Here is a 19,468-nt window from a genome sequence, read left to right as displayed (position 1 = left end):
GTAAGTTGGGAGGTAAGGTGACTTGTCACTCAGCTGTTAGGTGCTGTGCAAAGATCTTTTTGAACTTTGCTGTGTGAAAGGCCAAGAATCAATGCATTGGGTGAGGTTTGTGTGTGTCTCTTTGTTTTAGCTCCAGCTTGGTTTGCTCGGAATTTCTACCAATTATATCTGTAATAAATTCCCTTCATCTTTTAGCATTTTCATGAAAACAATTTGATGAATTTCCTTTGGTATTTGTTTAAGATCTTTTTGGAAGTTGGTAAGGTTTGTAATGTCAACCTGTGTTAATAAGTTTATTTTTATTCAAACATCTGCCACTTCTCTGAAGTGTACAGCTCCCACTTTGAATCTATTTGGAAATGACTTCTAGAACTGGTGTGGGTGAGTTCACTGCAGGAGATTATGTAGTGTTTGTGCTTATGCTTTTCATTTCTGCACTCATTGGAATATATCAGGCTTTTAAAGCTAGAGGCCAGCAAAGCAATGTCCAGTTTCTGCTAGGCAACAGAGAGCTGAGGGCATTGCCTGTGGCTCTGTCCCTTGCGTCCAGCTTTATGTCTGCAATTACTGTGATTGGGACACCAGTAGAGGTTTACCGGTTTGGGGCCATGTTCTTGATTTTTTGCTTTACATATGCCATCGTGATCACCATCACTGCTGAACTCTTCCTGCCTATATTCTACAGACTCAATATCACCAGTGCGTATGAGGTAAGAACAAAACTTGATCTCCAAACCCATAATCGTCTGTCTTCAAGACCAATTGCCTAACCTTGATTATTTTCACAGCTGTTTCAGTTCATTTGCAACCCTTATTCATGCTTTCATTCCCTCTATACTTGATCAATCTAGTGCTGTCCTTGCTAGACTCTTACATTGCATCAGTCATAAACTTGATGTCATCTAAAACTGCACTCTATCATAATTCATAACAAGCCCTGTTCACCTATCATCCTCATGTTTATTGATCTAAATTAGCTTCTACTCCTCCATATTCACAAGTTCTCATAATTGTTCTCAAATCATTTTATGACTTCCCTTCTCTATCGCTTTAACTCCTCCTTGGCAGGATGGTCATTCAGTGGCTAGCACTGCTGCCTCAAAGCACCAGGGACCTGTGTTCAATTCCAGCTTCGGGTGACTCTCTCTGCCGAGTTTGTACATTCTGTCTGTGTCTGCGTGGGTTTTCTCTGGGTGATCTTGTTTCCTTCTGCAGAGATGTATGGGCTAGGTGAATTGACTGTGCTAAATTATCCATAGTGTCTAGGACTGTGTGCATTGGATGGATTAGCCATGGGTGATGCTGGTTTACAGGAATGAGTGGATCTGAGTGGCTCTTTGGATTCGATGTGTTAAATGGCCTGCTTCTAGGCTGTAGGGCTTCTATGACATTCCTCCAAAAAATACCATCATCTGTGATCATGTGCTCCTTCAGCTTTGGCTGCTTCTGCACCCTGACTTGGTTTGGACAACTGTTACTGACATAATGTTTTGAGCCCAATATGACTCTTCAGAACTCAGAAGAGTTCAGAGAAGAGTTATCATAGAATCCATACAGTGTGGAAACAAGCCATTTGGCCCAACATGTCCACAAGAAAAAAGAAAATTACAACTCAGGAACAGGCTCTTCGGCTCTCCAAGGTTGCGTCGATCCAGATGCTCTATCTAAACCTGTCCCCTGTTTTCCAAGGATCTGTATTGCACTGCGACCTGCCCATTCATGTATCTATGATCCATCTTAAATGATGCTATCGTGCCCACCTCTACCACCTCTGCTGGCAATTCATTCTAAGCACCTGCCATCCTCTGTGTAAAGAACTTTCTATGCATAACTCCCTTAAACTTTTCCCCTCTCACCTTGAAATTGTGACCACTAATAATTGAGTCCCCCATGCTGGATAGCTTCTTGCTATCCACCCTGCCCATACCTCTCATGACTTTGCAGACCTCAATCAGATCCCCGCTCAACCTCCATCTTTTTAATGTAAGTAATCCTCTCTTTATAGCTTGTGTTCTCCATACCAAACAACATCCTGGTGAACCTCCTCTGCACCCTCTCCATAGCATCCACATCCTTTTGGTAATGTGGCGACCAGAACTATATGCTGTTTTCCAAATGTGGCCGAACCAAAGTCTTATACAATTGTAACATGACCTTATACAATTGTAACATGACCTGCCAATTCTTGTATTCAGTACCCTGTCCGATGAAGGAAAGCATGCCATATGCCTTCTTGATCACTCTATCAACCTGTGTTGCCACCTTCAGGCTACAATGGACCTGAACACCCAGATCTTTCCCCAGGGCTTTTCCATTTAACGAATAGTTCATTCTTGAATTGGATCTTCCAAAACATGTCACCTCGCATTTGTCCAGATTGAACTCCATTTCTCCATTCAACTCTCCAATCTATCTATATTCTGCTGCATTCTCTGACAGTCCCCTTCATTATCTGCTATTCCACCAATCTTAGTGTCATCTGCAAACGTGCGAATCAGACCTTCCTCCAGATCATTTATGTATATCACAGACAACAGTGGTCCCAGCATGGATCCCTGTGGAACATCACTGGTCACAGTTCTCCATTTTGAGAAACTCCCTTCCACTACAACTCTCTGTGTCCTCTTGTCCAGCCAGTTCTCTGTCCATGTAGCTAGTACACGCTGGAATCAATGCGAGTAGCAACGCAAAGTACTCATTAAGTATCTCACCTACTTATTCTGACTCCTTGCATAACTTCTCTCCTTTTTCCTTGAGTGGGCCAACCCTTTTTGTAGTTACCCTCTTGCTCCTTATATATGAATAAAATGCTTTGGGATTTTCTTTAACCATGTTTACTAAAGATATTTCATTAGAGACAAAAAAAACTGCAGATGCTGAAAGAACACAGCAAGCCAGGTTTTGAAATTCCGTTCCAAACCTTGTCACTGCTCTCTCTCCTTCTTTAAGTCAGTCTTCCAGACACGTAGTCACCTGTTCTAATGTTTATAGCTCTTTAATTGGGACCTTTGGTTAGGGCATGTAACACTGAACACAAGCCTGGTGCAAACTGTTCACATTTATTGCCTAGAAACAATGTACATGAACAGGGTAGAGAAAGGCTTTAATGATGCCTTTTCCATCAGGTCTCAACCCCCTGTGATCTGACATCTTTATGACATAGCTCCTTATGAAAATGATCTGGAGTTCTAAATTGAATATTGTTGCCTTTAACCCTTGAATCTGCAAAATTTCTTTAAATTGCACATCTTTATAACTTGATATATTTTAAATAAAGATGTGCAGGATTCCCTTTATTTTGAAAGAAGTATTTATATAGTGCCCTCCAGGACCTCAGTATGTTCCAAAGTGCTTTGTAGCCAGTGCAATATTTTTGAAGTGCTGTCACATAGGTCCACCAACCAACTTCTTCAAAGTCAATTCCCATAGATACCACTGGCGTACAAGATCAGAAAGTTAGAAAAAAAATTGATGGAGAGAAAGCAGTGACCCTTCTTCAGAGTTCTTGTTCTGAAGAAAGGTCACTGGATCCAAAACATTAACTCTGCTTTCTCTCCATAATGCTGCCAGACCTGCTGAGTTTTTCCAGCAATTTTGGATTTTGTTTCAAATCAGTAATCCTCCTGGCCCAACCTCCCTGTTGAGAGCAATTTTTAAGAAAAACAGATCAAACACTGAACACAGAACACTTTAAAACTGATCCATGTTATAACATTAACCGATCTTTACATAAAATACAGAACAAATCTGAATAATATAGAGTGAACAAAGCCACGTAGCATTTGTCAATCAGCGCTTTCAACACCAAAGTACAACAGTTAAATAAATGTCAACATCTTAGGGCGGCACGGTGGCACAGTGGTTAGCACTGCTGCCTCACAGCGCCAGGGACCTGGGTTCAATTCCCGCCTCAGGCGACTGACTGTGTGGAGTTTGCACGTTCTCCCCGTGTCTGCATGGGTTTCCTCCGGGTGCTCCGGTTTCCTCCCACAGTCCAAAGATGTGCGGGTCAGGTGAGGGTCAGGTGAATTGGCCATGCTAAATTGCCCGTAGTGTTAGGTAAGGGGTATATGTAGGGGTATGGGTGGGTTGCGCTTCGGCGGGTCGGTGTGGACTTGTTGGGCCGAAGGGCCTGTTTCCACACTGTAAGTAATCTAATATTTATGTATGTAAGTGAACAATGGTCACTTAGACGAGGAATTGGGAGCTCTTAGAACTTGTTTAACTGCATCCCAGTGAGTATCACATCATTCAGTGAGATGGGGACAGACTGATATGGGAGTTGAGGAGGACAAAATTATGAAACTGACCCCTAATTAGTTCAATTCTCTAGTCACAGAATTCATTCACAAAAACTGTACCATTACCCAAGCATAAAACATAGACCATTCTGAAACTAATTCATGACAATAACTTGAATCTATACAGCACATACCGTTTGTCGTAAAATAGTCACAAGGTATTTCAAAGAAGTACCAAACCTAATTTGATACTGAGCCACAGAATTAATTGTTAGAACAGGTGACCAAATGATTAGATCAGAGATCATTTTTAAGGATGACTGGAAGGAAAGGCAAGAGACAGAGAGGTGTGGAGAAGGAATGCCAGAGCTTAGGATCTAGGCAGCTGAATACATCATCTCTGCTACTGGAGCAACTAAAATTGGGGTTGCTCAAGTTGCCGGAATTGGAAAAGTACAGAGATCTTGTATGGTTGCAGGCCTGGAGGAGTTCTAGAGATAGGGAGGTGTGAGGCCATTGAAGTATCAGAAAACAAGAATTTCAAATGGCATCACTGTCAGATTGGGAAGCAATAAAGTAGCTCAGTGAGCTGATGGAAGATGGATGAGTGGGTGTGAGTTAAGATACAGGCAACAGGCAATTGTATAAACTCCTGTATGGAAGTTGAGAGGTGGCAGATCCTTTAGAACAGCATGCGAGTTGTTCAAACAAAGATATGAGATTTCAGTAACAGATGAGCTCAGGCAGTTGCAAAGGCAGATGACATTGTGGAAATGAGAGAAAATTCCAGTTCAACCTCAGACAGTTTCTAGATAGAGGAATGGATTTGGTGGTGAGGGAACAGAGCTTGTTGGGAAAAACCAAGGCAATGGATTCTAAATATTTAATCTGAGGAACTATTGACCTGTTGGGATGATAGAGATGCATTGTAGACATTAAACATAGTAGAGAGGTGGACAGACTGTTGAACATAAGAAGCAGGAGAAGAAGTAGATCAGTGTTTCTCAACGGGGTGGAAGCGCCCCCTGAGGCGCGTTTGCCTTCCTTCGGTGGGCATTGAAGTCAAAGGGGGCGGCAAGGAGGCACTGAACGACTTTGTAGAGAGCTTACCAATCACTTGGAAGACTGCCGTGTCCTTGAAGGACATTGCTGTATGCAGATGGATAGTCGGATAACACAAGTCTGTTATTTTCCCTGAATCAGTGGAGGCGTGTGCTTTGATTGGTTCCTGCGCTATTATTGATAGTCCTGTCTGTGAATGGCAAACCATTTGAACTCGTTCACAGTTGGCACTGATTCTACTGCCGAGATCAATATCACCTAACTCGTGTTGCTTCTAGGAAGATGAAACACAGCTTTTCAACTATTCTACCGGGTGACAGAATGAATGCACATTATAGCTAATTAGCCAATCAAATTTTGCCACTTGTCTGAGCATCTTAAAATTATCATGATAAGATAATACCCATGATTTCATCAAGGTATATGACAGTGTAAAAATGGCCTCATTGAGTAAGAAAAAGTGCAGGCAGTATAGCATGGACGATTTGCAATATAGCTTTATTCAATCTCCATCTAATAAGCAGGTACCACTGTGCTTGCTCTGTGAACAAAGTTTTTACAATGAGGCCATGAAGCCTTCCCATCATATTAAACATTTGGAAAAGAAACACGTAACAAAAAGGACAAAGATTTGGCATATTTTCAAACATTAAAGAATAAATTCAATCAGCGACCAATGACTTCCACTGCTTTTCAAAGATGGGAGCCACAAATGTGGATGGCCTTATGGCATCATACAACATCGCGAAGCTAATTGCAAAATGTAGTAAACCTCATTCCATAGGTGAATCGTTGGTACTTCCAGCTATTGCTGAAATATTATCAATGGTGCTTCATCAGGAACCATTAATGACTATCAAGCCTATTCCTCTTAGCAACGATTCAGTGAGAGAGCGCATCGAAAGAAATGGCCTCAGATGTTGAGGATAAATTACGTTCCCTTTTGATTTCGAAAGAAATCACCTTACAAATTGCTGCAAGTACTATATGTGGAAATCAAGCTTTATTTTTGGGGTTTGTATATTTCATCGACAAAAATGAAATACGAGAACTACTTTTTGTTCTGGACCTACCGACAGATACCAAAGGTAAGACTATCTTCGACTGCATCAAGGATTATTTTGATTAAAAGTCTGTTCCCCTCAAAAACATTGTTGCTTGTGCTACGGATGGCACGCGTGCTATGACTGGGCAACATCGGGGATTTGTCGCATTATTAAAGAGAGAAGTGCCACATGTTTTCACAGTACACTGCATTATCCATTGGCAGCATGTGGCTGCAAAGAAGCTTAGTGAAGCCCTCAACCATTCTCTACAAGTGGTGATAGATGTGGTCACTTATATAGAGACATGCTCTGAATGAACGACTTCTCCGCCAACTCTGTAAAGATAATGAAGATGAATTGCTGCTGCACACAGAAGTGAGATGGCTCTCGAAAGGAAAATGCCTCAATCATTTCCATGAACTGTTCGATTCTATCATCGAATTCCTACACAGAAATAATGAAAGCCGAAACCGTAAAACAGACTGTGCATATCTCATGGATATATTCGATAAGTGCAATTCGCTGATCATGCAGATACAAGGAGATAATGTGAGTTTCATAAAAGCAAGGAATGCTGTTACATCTTTCTTGCGAAGTTTGATCTCTTTCATCGGAATATCAGTCGTCATGAGTTTTACCAGTTCTCGAGTTGAAACAATATTGCGGAGGCTGTTATTGATGATCAATTACTTATCTATTCAGCTCACATTCGTGCACTGCAGGATGATATGAAAATATGATTTGCTGATCTTATCGAGATGGAGATCCCTACATGGCTGACTGACCTTTTTACCTCATGCGCAGAAGAAATAGACATTTGCCTTCAGGAAGAAATGATAGAGCTCCAAAATGACACTGCAATGAAAATTCGGTTTTCGCAAATGGGTGAGTCCCTTTTTTGGATTCAAGATGCCACCCGATGTCGTTTCCCGCTATTAAGTGAAGAGGCAAAGCGGTTTGCACTACTATTTCCTACCTCTTATTTGGTTGAGAAAGGAATCAGTGCCGTCGCCAGAATACAAGATAAGTCCCGCAATCGCATGGATGTTGTTCAGTGTGGTGACCTGAGATTGCTTTTGACAAAAATTGAACCAGATGTATATGATTTAGCAAGACAATATGAATCACAAGGATCGCATTGACTATTTTGCTATCACAGACTAAATTTTATACACAGTGAGCCAAAAGTAGGTGGACAGTAAGAACAGTAATAAATGATAACATTTATTTTTTTGTTGTGTATAAAACATATTTCACAAAAAGTTTTCCATTTTCAGCACTGCAATGTATTGCAGTTATATGTGCAAAAACAGATGATTGTTTGGTTGGTGATTTGGGGGTGTTGCATGATTTCAAGGATAAGAAGAGGGAGTTGAATACAGAATGGTTGAGAAACATTGAAGTAGACCATTCAGCCTATCATGTCTGTTTCACAATTCAGTAAGATCATGGCTAAACTTCAATTTCAACACCATTTTCCTGCACCATTCTGAAGACCCTTAATGTTCTTAATATGTACAGATCTGCAAACCTGTTATCCCACAGCTAGTCACAGGCGTTGTCTGTATTTTATGTAAGGCCAGCTCTATTTTACTAATTTTGTAGCTCCTTCAACTCCCACACCTGCTAAGGTTGCTATGATATCCTGCCTGGGACTAGATTGGTTTGTGACATCTGTTTGGCATGGACAAGTTGGACTGAAGGGTCTGTTTCCATGTACTTGCCTGTGACTGTATGCAATGACCCTCAGGTTAAACATACCTCCGGTCATCTGTCTGTAATGAGAGAGTCACCTTTGGTTTTTTGTATCGCTGGTGCCTACTACTCCTACCTGTGCAGTTCATATACTTCTGACCTTCCTTCATACTTCTGTGGTTACCACTTACATTTACAATATGACTTAAATTTTAACTGAAATTGATTCAAAGCCTTTGATTACTTTACTCAATAAATAACTGCACTTTTACTAATCTATTACTATCTCTAACCCTTTATAATGCAAAATATATTTCTTGACTTGATGCATTATTGAACTCAGGTAAAAACGCCTCATCTTCCGCCTCAGAACACTTCAACCCCAGGGCATCAATGTGGACTTCAACAGCTTCCTCATTTCCTCTTTCCCCACCTCATCCTAGTTTCAAACTTCCAGCTCAGCACTGTCCCCATGACTTGTCCGGACTTGTCCGACCTGCCTAGCTCCTTTTCCACCTATCCACTCCACCCTCTCCTCCCTGACCTATCACCTTCATCCCCTCCCCCACTCACCCATTGTACTCTCTGCTACTCTCTCCCCACCCCCACCCTCCTCTAGCTTATCTCTCCATGCTTCAGGCTCACTGCCTTTATTCCTGATGAAGGGCTTTTGCCCGAAACGTCGATTTCGCTGCTCGTTGGTTGCTGCCTGAACTGTTGCGCTCTTCCACCACTGATCCAGAAGCATTATTGAACTCAACCCATTATTGACTTCAATGTGGAGCAAATTACTGCAGATGCTGGAATCTAAAAATAAATACTGGTGGAAATCACGGTGGGTTGGACAGCATAAATGCTGCCCCCTCACATTTCACATCAGCTATGGTGAAGAGTCATCTATACTTGAAATGTGAGCTTGCTCCCACTCCACAGATGCTGCCTGACCTGCTGTGATTTCCAGAATTTTTTGTTTTCAGTCATCACAATTGACTTCTCTATTACTGTAGCAAATCCATTACTGTCCTCAAATTGTAACCATGTAATCAAACAAATACTGTACCAAATACACAATTAAAAACTATTACTGTACCCATTCATTGCTACACCTGATGTGCTAGTGTACTAAATCCATTACAGTAAACAATCCATTACTATACTCAATTCATCTCTTGCATCCAATCTATTTTTATACCTAATTCAGTATCATGAATAATCTGTTACTATATCCAATTGATGTAGTCAGTCCTTTGTTGTAAAAATCCATACTTTATCCAATCCATTATTGTACTCAATTCTCAACTGTACCCAATCCAATACCACAATTCATATGATACTATGATTGCTGTTGCCAACCCCTTCCAGTACCTAACCCTCAACTATACACAATGCATTACTGTAATCGATGTTATTTATTTTTTTTTTATTAGACTTACAGTGTGGAAACAGGCCCTTCGGCCCAACAAGTCCACACCGACCCGCCGAAGCGAAACCCACCCATACCCCTACATTACCCCTTACCTAACACTACGGGCAATTTAGCATGGCCAATTCACCTGACCCGCACATCTTTGGACTGTGGGAGGAAACCGGAGCACCCGGAGGAAACCCACGCAGACACGGGGAGAACGTGCAAACTCCACACAGTCAGTCGCCTGAGTCGGGGAATTGAACCCGGGTCTTCAGGCGCTGTGAGGCAGCAGTGCTAACCACTGTGCCACCGTGCCACCCATGTGTTGCAATTCATTCCTGTTCCCAATCCTTGGCCCAACTGATTATTCAACTCCCAACAAATTTTCTTCAATTTGTATAATTATGTTGAAATCAGACATACTTCTTGATTTTCCAAGATACGTTGAGATGTATTTCTCAAAAATTAGCAAAGGGAAAATAAAGTTCATAAGTTTCTTCAAAAAAAGGAACAGGGAATGGAATTAGTTGTGCTGTACGGTTGAGTGCACTTAAAACAGCCCAGTTCCAAGGAAAACTGCCTCATAAACTGGGTCAGTACCTAGTTGTTTATTTTATTTTGCTGTCTGCTACAACTCTACTGCAATTCAGGTCTAAGATGATGTTTGTTGTATTATTCATAAATCTCAAGGTGGCAGTACATCTTTAAGACATGTATGTGATGCTGTCATATAAGAGGTTTCCTTCTTACTCTCTCTTCATTCAGTCACTCAGCAGTTAAGCAACCAGTCTGCTAGTTCGTTCATCAGCTAATGAATAATGTATGCAATATAACAGTAATCTAAGAACATCAGGTTATAGTCTAACAGGTTTATTTGTAAATACTAGTTTTTAGAGCGCTGCTCCTTCATCAGGTAGCTGGGGAGCAGGATCATAAGACACAATTTATAGCACAAGATTACAGTATCATGCAACTGAAATGATTTGTTCAACATATTGCTTCAGTTGCATGATACTGTAATTTGGTGCTGTAAATTCTGTGTTTTATGATCCTGCTGCACAGCTACCTGATGAAGGATCAGTGGTCTGAAAGCTAGTACTTACAAATAAACCTATTGGACTATAACCTGGTATTATGTGATTTTTAACTTTGTCCTCCCCAGTCTACACTGGTTTCCCCATATCCCAGTAATCTAAGAAGCATACAACTTCAACTACATATGTAGTTCTGAGATGTGACAATGTATGTAATTATTTGTTAATAAACAATTAACATAACTCAGGTACATAACTCAGATGAACCTATTCTGTAATATATGTGACATGGATTAACATAGAAAACCACAATGAGCACATCACTGATAATACTACCCATGGCAGAGTAGATCACCACGGCCCTCAGTTTGTCTGCCGGGACTTTCTTTTGAGCCATGCACGGGGTCTATTTTAGAATGTTCCAAAGAAGGGCTGACAGATTTACAGAACTGGGCATTGATTCTTGGTTCATCTGGTGTAAAGATCTTATTTCCCTTTCTCCTGAGTAACAACAGCAATTCGATATGGTTGCACAATACTACCACAGTTGTCAAAGAGAATATCCATTAGCATTGTAGTTTTCTGCTCCTTCCTGGTTTCCACAGTTAAGTTTCCTTATCCTGAGATTCTTTGCTTCCTGACAGAATGTGTGCAGTTGTACTAGTGAATGTAGCGTTTGGTGTGAGATAATTGTCAGTCTGTAGCATCGTCATTGGTCAGTCCCTACTTTCTTCATTAGGCTGACAAATGGTAAAGCCAGGAGTAAGCTCACCCACTAGTGAATAGGTTTGAAGGGATGACTGTTCACTAACCTGAATCAGTACTTTGTTGCATTTGACAGAGGAGGGAAGTCTGCTCCAGATTCTGTTCTATTTTATTATGGCTACAGTATATAAGGGTTATAAACAAAATCAACCCAATGGCTTTAACATTGCTGAATTACATGCAGAACTATTGTAAACATAAATTGCTTGACATTGACTGTCTTTCTCTCTCCAGTATTTACAAATGAGGTACTCCAAAATAGTTCGATACATTGGAACCTCTTTCTTCATCATTCAAACAGTGAGTATCAAATCTTCCACAGCACTTAAAGTCCAAATATTTCCAACATACTTGAATTTTAAATCATTTGTTAGTGAGGGGAAAAAAACAGTCTAGGTTCCAAAGCTTCTCATCTTTGACAAACCACCTGTTGGTACTATCATTTGCAAGGATCAGTCATTTGTTAAAGATACCAAGAGACAGTAAATTGATTTAATATCTTTGAGAGAGAAACTGAACTGAAAAATGCTATTTTTTCATTCAGCTGTCCGTCCTCCAGCGCTGAACCGAAGGAATAAGCTAGAGAGACCTCACTAATTCCATCAACTGGATAAAGTTATTAATGTTATTTCAGATATGGTTTTGCTTGAGGTTATTGGTTAATCATCATTTTACAGGTGCTGTACACTGGGATTGTCATTTATGCTCCTGCATTAACATTGAATCAGGGTAAGTACAAGTTAACATTCTTTCCACAGTTATTAAACCATTACTGTACAGTCAAGCCCCAAATGTAGTTGCCCTGAGGAGAAACATCTTTATCTCCCTGTGATCTATCTTAATCAGCTGCATTTTCTTAAGGAATGTGGTAATTATAAGAAGAAGAGACTATTGTGGTGTAGCGGTGGTATCCCCACCTCTGAGCTAGGAGGCCTGGGGTCAAGTCCCATCTGTTGCAGAGGTGTGTAATAACAGCTGTGAACAGGTCGATTAGAAATTATCTATTTAGAGACTGGACTGAGGGGTTTTTGTGGTGTAGTAGCAGCGTCTCTCCCTTTAGACCAGGAGATCTAGGTTCAAGTCACACCTGCTTCAGAGGTGTGTAAGACCATTTCTGAACAGATTGTTTAAAAAAATACCTAGTTAGAGAAGGGACTGAAGAATGTTTAAGAGAAAGCATAAAGTCTCAACAAAACCCACGAAGTGATAGTGACCAGTTGTCCATTCCAGAGTGCTGAAGCCAATGGTTGACATTCATTTCAAGAAGTCTCTAATGGCGGGTGTTAGAATTGGTATTGTGCATCACTTTCTCCGATGGGATGATGCGACAGTGTTAAGTGATTGCTGTAGTCTCTAGCTCTTAGAAAGCAAAGACTTGGGATGAGAAATTTCAATAAGCTGCTTGCCACACAATGTGACAAAATTTGCTACAGTGCTGCCAGATTATTTTGCAAGCCATGAATGGCACAGTAGCCTATTGGTTAGCACTGCTGCCTCACAGTACCAGCGACCCTGATTTGATTCCCAGCCTCAGGTGACTGTGTGTAATTTCTCCCCATGTCAGTGTGGGCTTCTACTGGCTGCTCTGTTTTCCTCCCACAATCCAAAGTTGTGCAGGTTAGATGGATTGGCCATGCTAAATTGTCCAGTGCTGTCCAGGGATATGCAGGTCAGGTGAATTAGCCATGATATATCTGGAGTTATAGGGAAAAGGTGGGGGGGCACACTGTTCAGATGATTGGTGCAGATTTGATGGGCTGAATGCCCTGTTTCCATACTGTATGGTTTCTATGATTGTTGATCACATTCCAAATTGTATTGCTAAGTAATATTTCTTTGTAATAATGCAAGCAATTAACATTCCTTCACATTCCCCAGTGGAATAAAACTCTGTCTCATTCAGGTCTGTGTCTTTCTCTCCAGGATGTCTTAACTTTTAATATTTCTCTCACCTCTATCATACTGTCACCAACCATCTCTCTGTATCACTCTGTAATATAAAGGCAAAAATAAATCAGTCCACTCATCTATTTATTTATTTAAATGCCCTCTACCATTCTCTCTGTCTCTGGCATAAGCATTGATTCATTCCAAATTTAATTTACAGTTTTATAAGTTAATTTATTACTACGTAAAAGAAAATTCATTTTTCTACTAAGCCGGAGTAACTTCTGCTTTTATCAGTAACTGGATTTGATCTCTGGGGTGTACTCGTTGGAACTGGTCTTGTCTGCACCCTTTACTGTACTCTGGTAAGTTTAACATGGTTCTGTTTATATATATGCATGTATATGTGTGTCTCTCTCTTTGTTTGTTGCTGCAGGTGGACCAGAAAGGTAAGTCAATATATTTAGCTGTATTTGCACAAACCTTTTGTGGATCTTGATGCAAATGTAGGAGTCAGGGATTCTGAAGCAGGTGAATTGGTGCAGGTGGCTTCATGTTGGTGTGGCATTAGAGATTCCTTCAAATCTGCAATTATCTACACCATATAAAACTCTTTACCCCTGCATCCTTGTAAACTAAAGTGCCATTTCTAACTTCCCTTTCCTTTCTAAAATCCATGAATGATTTGCTGTCTCCCAGTTGCCTGTCCATTTTTCCAACAACTCCATTTGAGTTCCTTCTATCAGGTTCATTATCACCTATCATTATAACAAAGCTTCTCATCTTTCTTCATCTTTTCTATCTGATTGGAGACACTGCATTGCTGGTATTGGTTTCTTTTCCTGTTCCTGCTCCAATACCTCTAGTGTTTCGTAAAGATGTCTGCTTAATACCTCTCATTATTCATAAACTTCCTGCCCCTCAGCAATATCATCCAAGATCGAGATGTCAGTTTCTACATAATCACTGATGACGTCCACCTCTGCGTCACCAGTCCTCTCAAATTCTCTACGGTGTCAGACTATTTACCCAGTAATAGATAAACAGAAACAAATGCACTTTGAGGCTGCCGAAGACATTTTCTTTGTTGTGGTTCTGTCTGCTGAAGTGGGAATTTGTGTTGCAGATGTTTCATCCCCTGTCTAGGTGACATCCTCAGTATTTGGGAGCCTCCTGTGAATTGCTTCTGTGTTGTTTCTTCCGGCATTTATAGTGGTTTTTATAAATGCCGGAGGAAACAACACAGAGGCGTTTCATAGGAGGCTCCCAAGCACTGAGGATGTCACGGGGGACGAAACAGAACCACAACAACGAGCACCCGAGCTACAAATCTTCTCACACACTTTGAACATTTTCTTTGTTCCTGACACAAACAGACAAAAGTGTTCCTTATACCTAACAGACCTCTTTGCTTGGAAACTTAGTGAAGCTTAGTCATATATAAGACCATGGGAAATAGGAGCAGAAATAGACCGTTCAGTCCATGGAATCTGCAGTGCAGCTCAGTGAGATCAGGGCCAAGCTGATGATTCTCAACTTCACTTCCGTGCCTTTTCTCCATAACTCTTGATTCCCTAAATAATTAAAGATCTGTCTATCTCAGCCTTCAATATACTTAACAACCCAACCTTGACAGCTTTCTGGTAAAGAATACCAAAGATTCATATCCTCTGAGACACAAAATTCTTCCTTATTTCTGTCCTAGATGTATGACCTCTTACTCTGAGATTATGCCCTTCTGATGCTAGACGCTCTTCCAAGGGAAACAACCTTTCCACGTCTATGCAGTCCAGTCCCTTAAGAATCTTGTACGTTTTAATAAGGTTGCCTCTCATTCATCTAAATTACAATGAGTATACAGCCAACTCAACATCTCCTCATACAGTCCCTATAAATCACCCAAATAAATCTTCCTTGGGAGTGACACCATTGCCAGTTTACTATTCTGTAGATGTAGTGCTCAAAAAACGGTTCACAGTATTCCATTTGTGGTTTGACTAGGGTCTTGTGTAGTTTTGACAACACCTCCCTAAATATGTACCACATTACTCTTCAAATAAAGGCCAACATTCCATTTACCTTCCCTGTTAACCACTGAATTTGAATGCTAGCTTTTCATGATTCATAACTGAGGACTTGCAAATCCCTCTGGTGTGTAGCTTTCAGCTATCTTCATCTATTTAAATAATATTCAGCTCTTCTTGCCAAATTGCATGACCCTACATTTTCCCACATTATATTCCATCTGCCATGATACTGCCTACTCACTTTACCTGCGTTAGAGACAACAAAACTGCAGATGCTGGAATCCAAACTAGACAAGCAGAAGGCTGGACAAACACAGCAAGCCAGGCAGCATCAGGTTGTGGAGAGGTCAATGTTTTGGGTATAACCCTTCTTCAGGAATGGAGGTGGGGGTGTGAGGAGCTATAGATAAAGAGGGGTGGGGGAAGGGTTTTGAGTGGTAGAGAGGGGCGGAATGGTGGGTAGTGATAGGTGAACATGCGTGGTGCATACGATGAGGATTGGTCGATGGGAGGAGTGAATCTGTTGGTGGCTGGAAGGAAGGGTCGGAAGGTGGAATGGAAGGGAGGAGGTTGGCCTGGAAAGGGAGTTGGGGAATGGGTGGGAAAGTTGTTTGAAATTGGAGATCTCAATGCTAGGTCCTCTGGGCTGTAGGCTGCCCAGGCGGAAGATGAGGCATTGTTCCCCCAATTTGCAGTTTGATTTGCTGTGGCAATGGAGGAGGTCGAAGATGGACATGTTGGAGAGGAAATGGGAGGGTAATTGAAATGGGTGGTGACTGGGAGGTCAGGCTGGCCCTCACGGGCCCGGCTGAAATGCTAAACAAAACATTCCCAAAGTTTACATTTGGTCTCACTGAAGTAGAGAAGACCGCATCGGACATGCCAGATGCAGTAAACTAGGTTGGAGGAGTTGCTGGTAAATCTTTGTTTCACCTGGAAGGACTGTTTGGGACCCTGAATGGAGGTGAGGGAGGTGATGTACCAGCAAGTTTTGTATTTTTTATGGTTGCGGGGAAGGTATTGGATGGTGTTGGTGGGGAGAGTGGCACGAACCAAGGAGTGACAAAAGTCCTTGCGGATTACAGGGCGAGATGGGAAGGGGAAAATGTTCTTGGTAATGGGGTCTAATTGGAGTTGGCAGAAGTGTTTGAGGATGATATATTGGATGTGGGGGCTGATGGGGTAGAAAGTGAGGACTAAGGGTACCTATCTTTATTACGTCTGCAGCAGGGGAGTGTTTAGAGCAGCGGAGTGGGTAATGGAGGCAGTGTGGTTGAGGGCTGTCTGGATGACAGAAGGGGGAAAAGAACATTGTTTAAAATAGGTGGACATCTGGGATGCTTAGGAGTGGAACGTCTCCTTGTCAGAGCAGATGCGATGGAAACAGAGAAATTGGAAAACGGAATTACGTTTTTGTAGGATATAGGCTGGGTGGACGTGTAGTCTGGATAGTTATTGGATGGTGTTTGTGGGTTGAAGTCTGTGGGTTTATAGTAAATGTCAGTCCATAAACTGTCGTCGGAGATGGAAATGGATTGGTCAAGAAAGGGGAGGGATGTTTTCGGGGTGGATCAAGTGAGTTTGAGGGCAGGATGGAAATTGTTAATGTAGTCGATGAACTGCTCCAGTTCAGCCTTGGTGCAGGATGCAGCACTGATGCAGTCATTGAGGTACCAGCAGAAGAGTTGGGGAACTGTACCTGTATGTACTGAAGAGGGACTATTCAAATTAACTGACAAAGAGGCAGGTATGGCTCAGGGCCATGAAAGTGTCCATGGCTAAACCCTGGATTTGGAGGAAATGGGACGAGTCGAAGGAAAAGTTATTAACAGTGACGACTAATTCAGTGAGGTGGAGGAGGGTATTGATGGAGGGGACTGGATAGGTCTGTTGCAAAGGGAAAAACTGAGAAAGAATACCATTGCAGGCCATCATTGTGGGGCATGGATGTGTATAAGGACTGCACGTCCAAGTGAAGATGATGCACTGGGGGCCAAGGAACTGCAAGTTTCTGAAGAGGTGGAGACCGTGATTTGTGTCCCGGATGTAGGTGGGAAGTGCCTGGATCAAGGGGGAGAGAATGGAGTTGAGGTAGGAAGAAATGAGTTCATTGGTGCAGGAGCATGTGGAGATGATGGATTGGGTGAGGTAATTGGGCTTGTGGATCTTGGGGAGCAGAGAGAACCTGACAGTGCAGGGCTGGGGGACTAGGAGGTTGGAGGCGGTGGGGGAGAGATCACTAGAGATGATGAGGTCGTAGACAGTGTGGGTGATATGGCCTAGTTTACTGCATCCGGTGCTCCCGATGTGGTCTTCTCTAAATCGGTGAGATTAACTATAAACTTTGGGAATGTTTCATGAAGCATCTCAGCCAGGCCCATAAGGGCCAGCCTGGCGTCCTGGTCACCACTCATTTCAATTCCCCTTCCCATTCCCTCTCCAATTGTCCACCCTTGACCTCCTCCACTGCCACAGTGAATTAGACAACAAATTGGAGGAATAACACCTTATCTTTGCCTGGGCTGCCTACAGTCCAGAGGACTCAACATTGAGTTCTCCAATTCCCACCCAGCCCCCTGGCTCCCTTTCCAGCCCTGCTTCCTCCCTTTCACCCACCTATCAACTCTTCCTTCCAGTTATCAACAAGATTCATTCCTCCCATTGATCAACCAGGTTGTACCCACCACCTGTGTTCATCTATCAGTACCTCACCATTCTGCCCCTCTCCCCACCGATACCTGCCCTCCATCTATATCTGCAGCTCCCCCTATCTCACCTCCATCCCTGAAGAATGACAGTACACAAAACATTGACTTCTCCACGTTTTGATGCTGCCTGGCTTGCTATATTCTTCCAGCCTGCTGCTTATCTACTACTCACTAAACCTATCTATATCGCTCTGCAAACTCTTTGTGTCTGACCTTTTTTGTCATCTGCAAACTTGGCTATGGCTATTATGCATTCACTTTTTTCATCTAATTCATTAATATACATTGTAAAGAATCGCAGGCTCGGCATTGATCTCTGCAGCACACCATTAGCTATAGATTCTAAATTCGCCCAAGTGACGGTCTCTGTTTCTTAGATGATCTTTTGCTCAGATCATTATGTTAAATCTGCCAATTTAGATATTACCACATTTAAAACTCTAGTTGTTTCCACATTATCTTGTTCTAGGAAACAACCCTGAATACCATTTATGAGTTGTTCCTCATAGCTTTCTCTGCCAATTGGATTTTCCTAATCACGTGAACAGACAAACTTGTTCCTTTCCCAAATCACGTATGATTGAAATCACTCATGTATCATGTACTGCCTTTGTTATTTGCTCTTAATTTACTCTGTTCCACGATATAGTTAGTTTTATGAGGCCTGTGGACCACTCCTACTAGAGTCCCTTTCTCTTTTTATTTCTTACTTCCACCCATATCTGGGCGGCACGGTGGCACAGTGGTTAGCACTGCTGCCTCACAGCGCCAGAGACCCGGGTTCAATTCCCGACTCAGGCGACTGACTGTGTGGAGTTTGCACGTTCTCCCCGTGTCTGCGTGGGTTTCCTCCGGGTGCTCTGGTTTCCTCCCACAGTCCAAAGATGTGCAGGTCAGGTGAATTGGCCAAGCTAAATTGCCCATAGTGTTAGGTGAAGGGGTAAAATGTAGGGGAATGTGTGGGCTGCGCTTCGGCGGGTCAGTGTGGACTTGTTGGGCCGAAGGGCCTGTTTCCACACTGTAAGTAATCTAATATCTCAGTCATTCATTTTTTACTTCAGAATTCACTATTCTCATGGATTCTTGGCCAATCATCAATGTTCTCCCCTCTTTAATTTTCAGGTCTTCTAAAACTCTGCTATATGTGCCTAAACTCTCACTAATTTACATTCAACAATCACCATTCTGCCCCTCTCCCCACCGAAACCTGCCCTCCATCTTTATCTGCAGCTCCCCCTACCTCATCTCCATCCCTGAAGAAGGGCTATTTACCCAATGAGACGGGTACAGTTGAGAACAAAGGCGAGTCAAACAGTGAGGGCAGGCAGGGACAAAGCGGAGAACAAGGTAGGACTGATAAATTAAACTGCATTTATTTCAATACAAGAGGCGTAACAGGGAAGGCAGATGAAATCTTGCACGGTTAGGAACTTGGGACTGGGTTATCATAGCAATTTCAGAAACATGGCTCAGGGATGGACAGGACTGGCAGCTTAATGTTCCAGGATACAAATGCTACAGGAAGGATAGAAAGGGAAGCTGGGGGAAGGTAGCAAAGAGTACAATAGGTGAATGGGGGTGGGGATGGACGTGAT

General features: G+C 42.2%; 1 protein-coding gene across 1 annotated transcript in view; it reads left to right on the top strand.

Moving 5' to 3' along the window:
- The first annotated feature begins 359 nt into the window (after positions 1–359).
- Positions 360–19,468, top strand: part of LOC132828236 (sodium-coupled monocarboxylate transporter 1-like) — a 93,531-nt gene continuing 74,422 nt past the window's right edge. Inside the window, exons 1-4 of the mRNA XM_060845198.1 lie at positions 360–710; positions 11,486–11,551; positions 11,929–11,980; positions 13,436–13,503. Coding sequence (XP_060701181.1) covers positions 360–710; positions 11,486–11,551; positions 11,929–11,980; positions 13,436–13,503 — 537 coding nt within the window. The remainder of the gene's footprint in view (positions 711–11,485; positions 11,552–11,928; positions 11,981–13,435; positions 13,504–19,468) is intronic.

The sequence above is a fragment of the Hemiscyllium ocellatum genome, chromosome 26 (genome assembly GCF_020745735.1).
Source record: "Hemiscyllium ocellatum isolate sHemOce1 chromosome 26, sHemOce1.pat.X.cur, whole genome shotgun sequence".
NCBI lineage: Eukaryota > Metazoa > Chordata > Chondrichthyes > Orectolobiformes > Hemiscylliidae > Hemiscyllium > Hemiscyllium ocellatum.
This window is presented reverse-complemented; position numbering and strand designations above follow the sequence as displayed.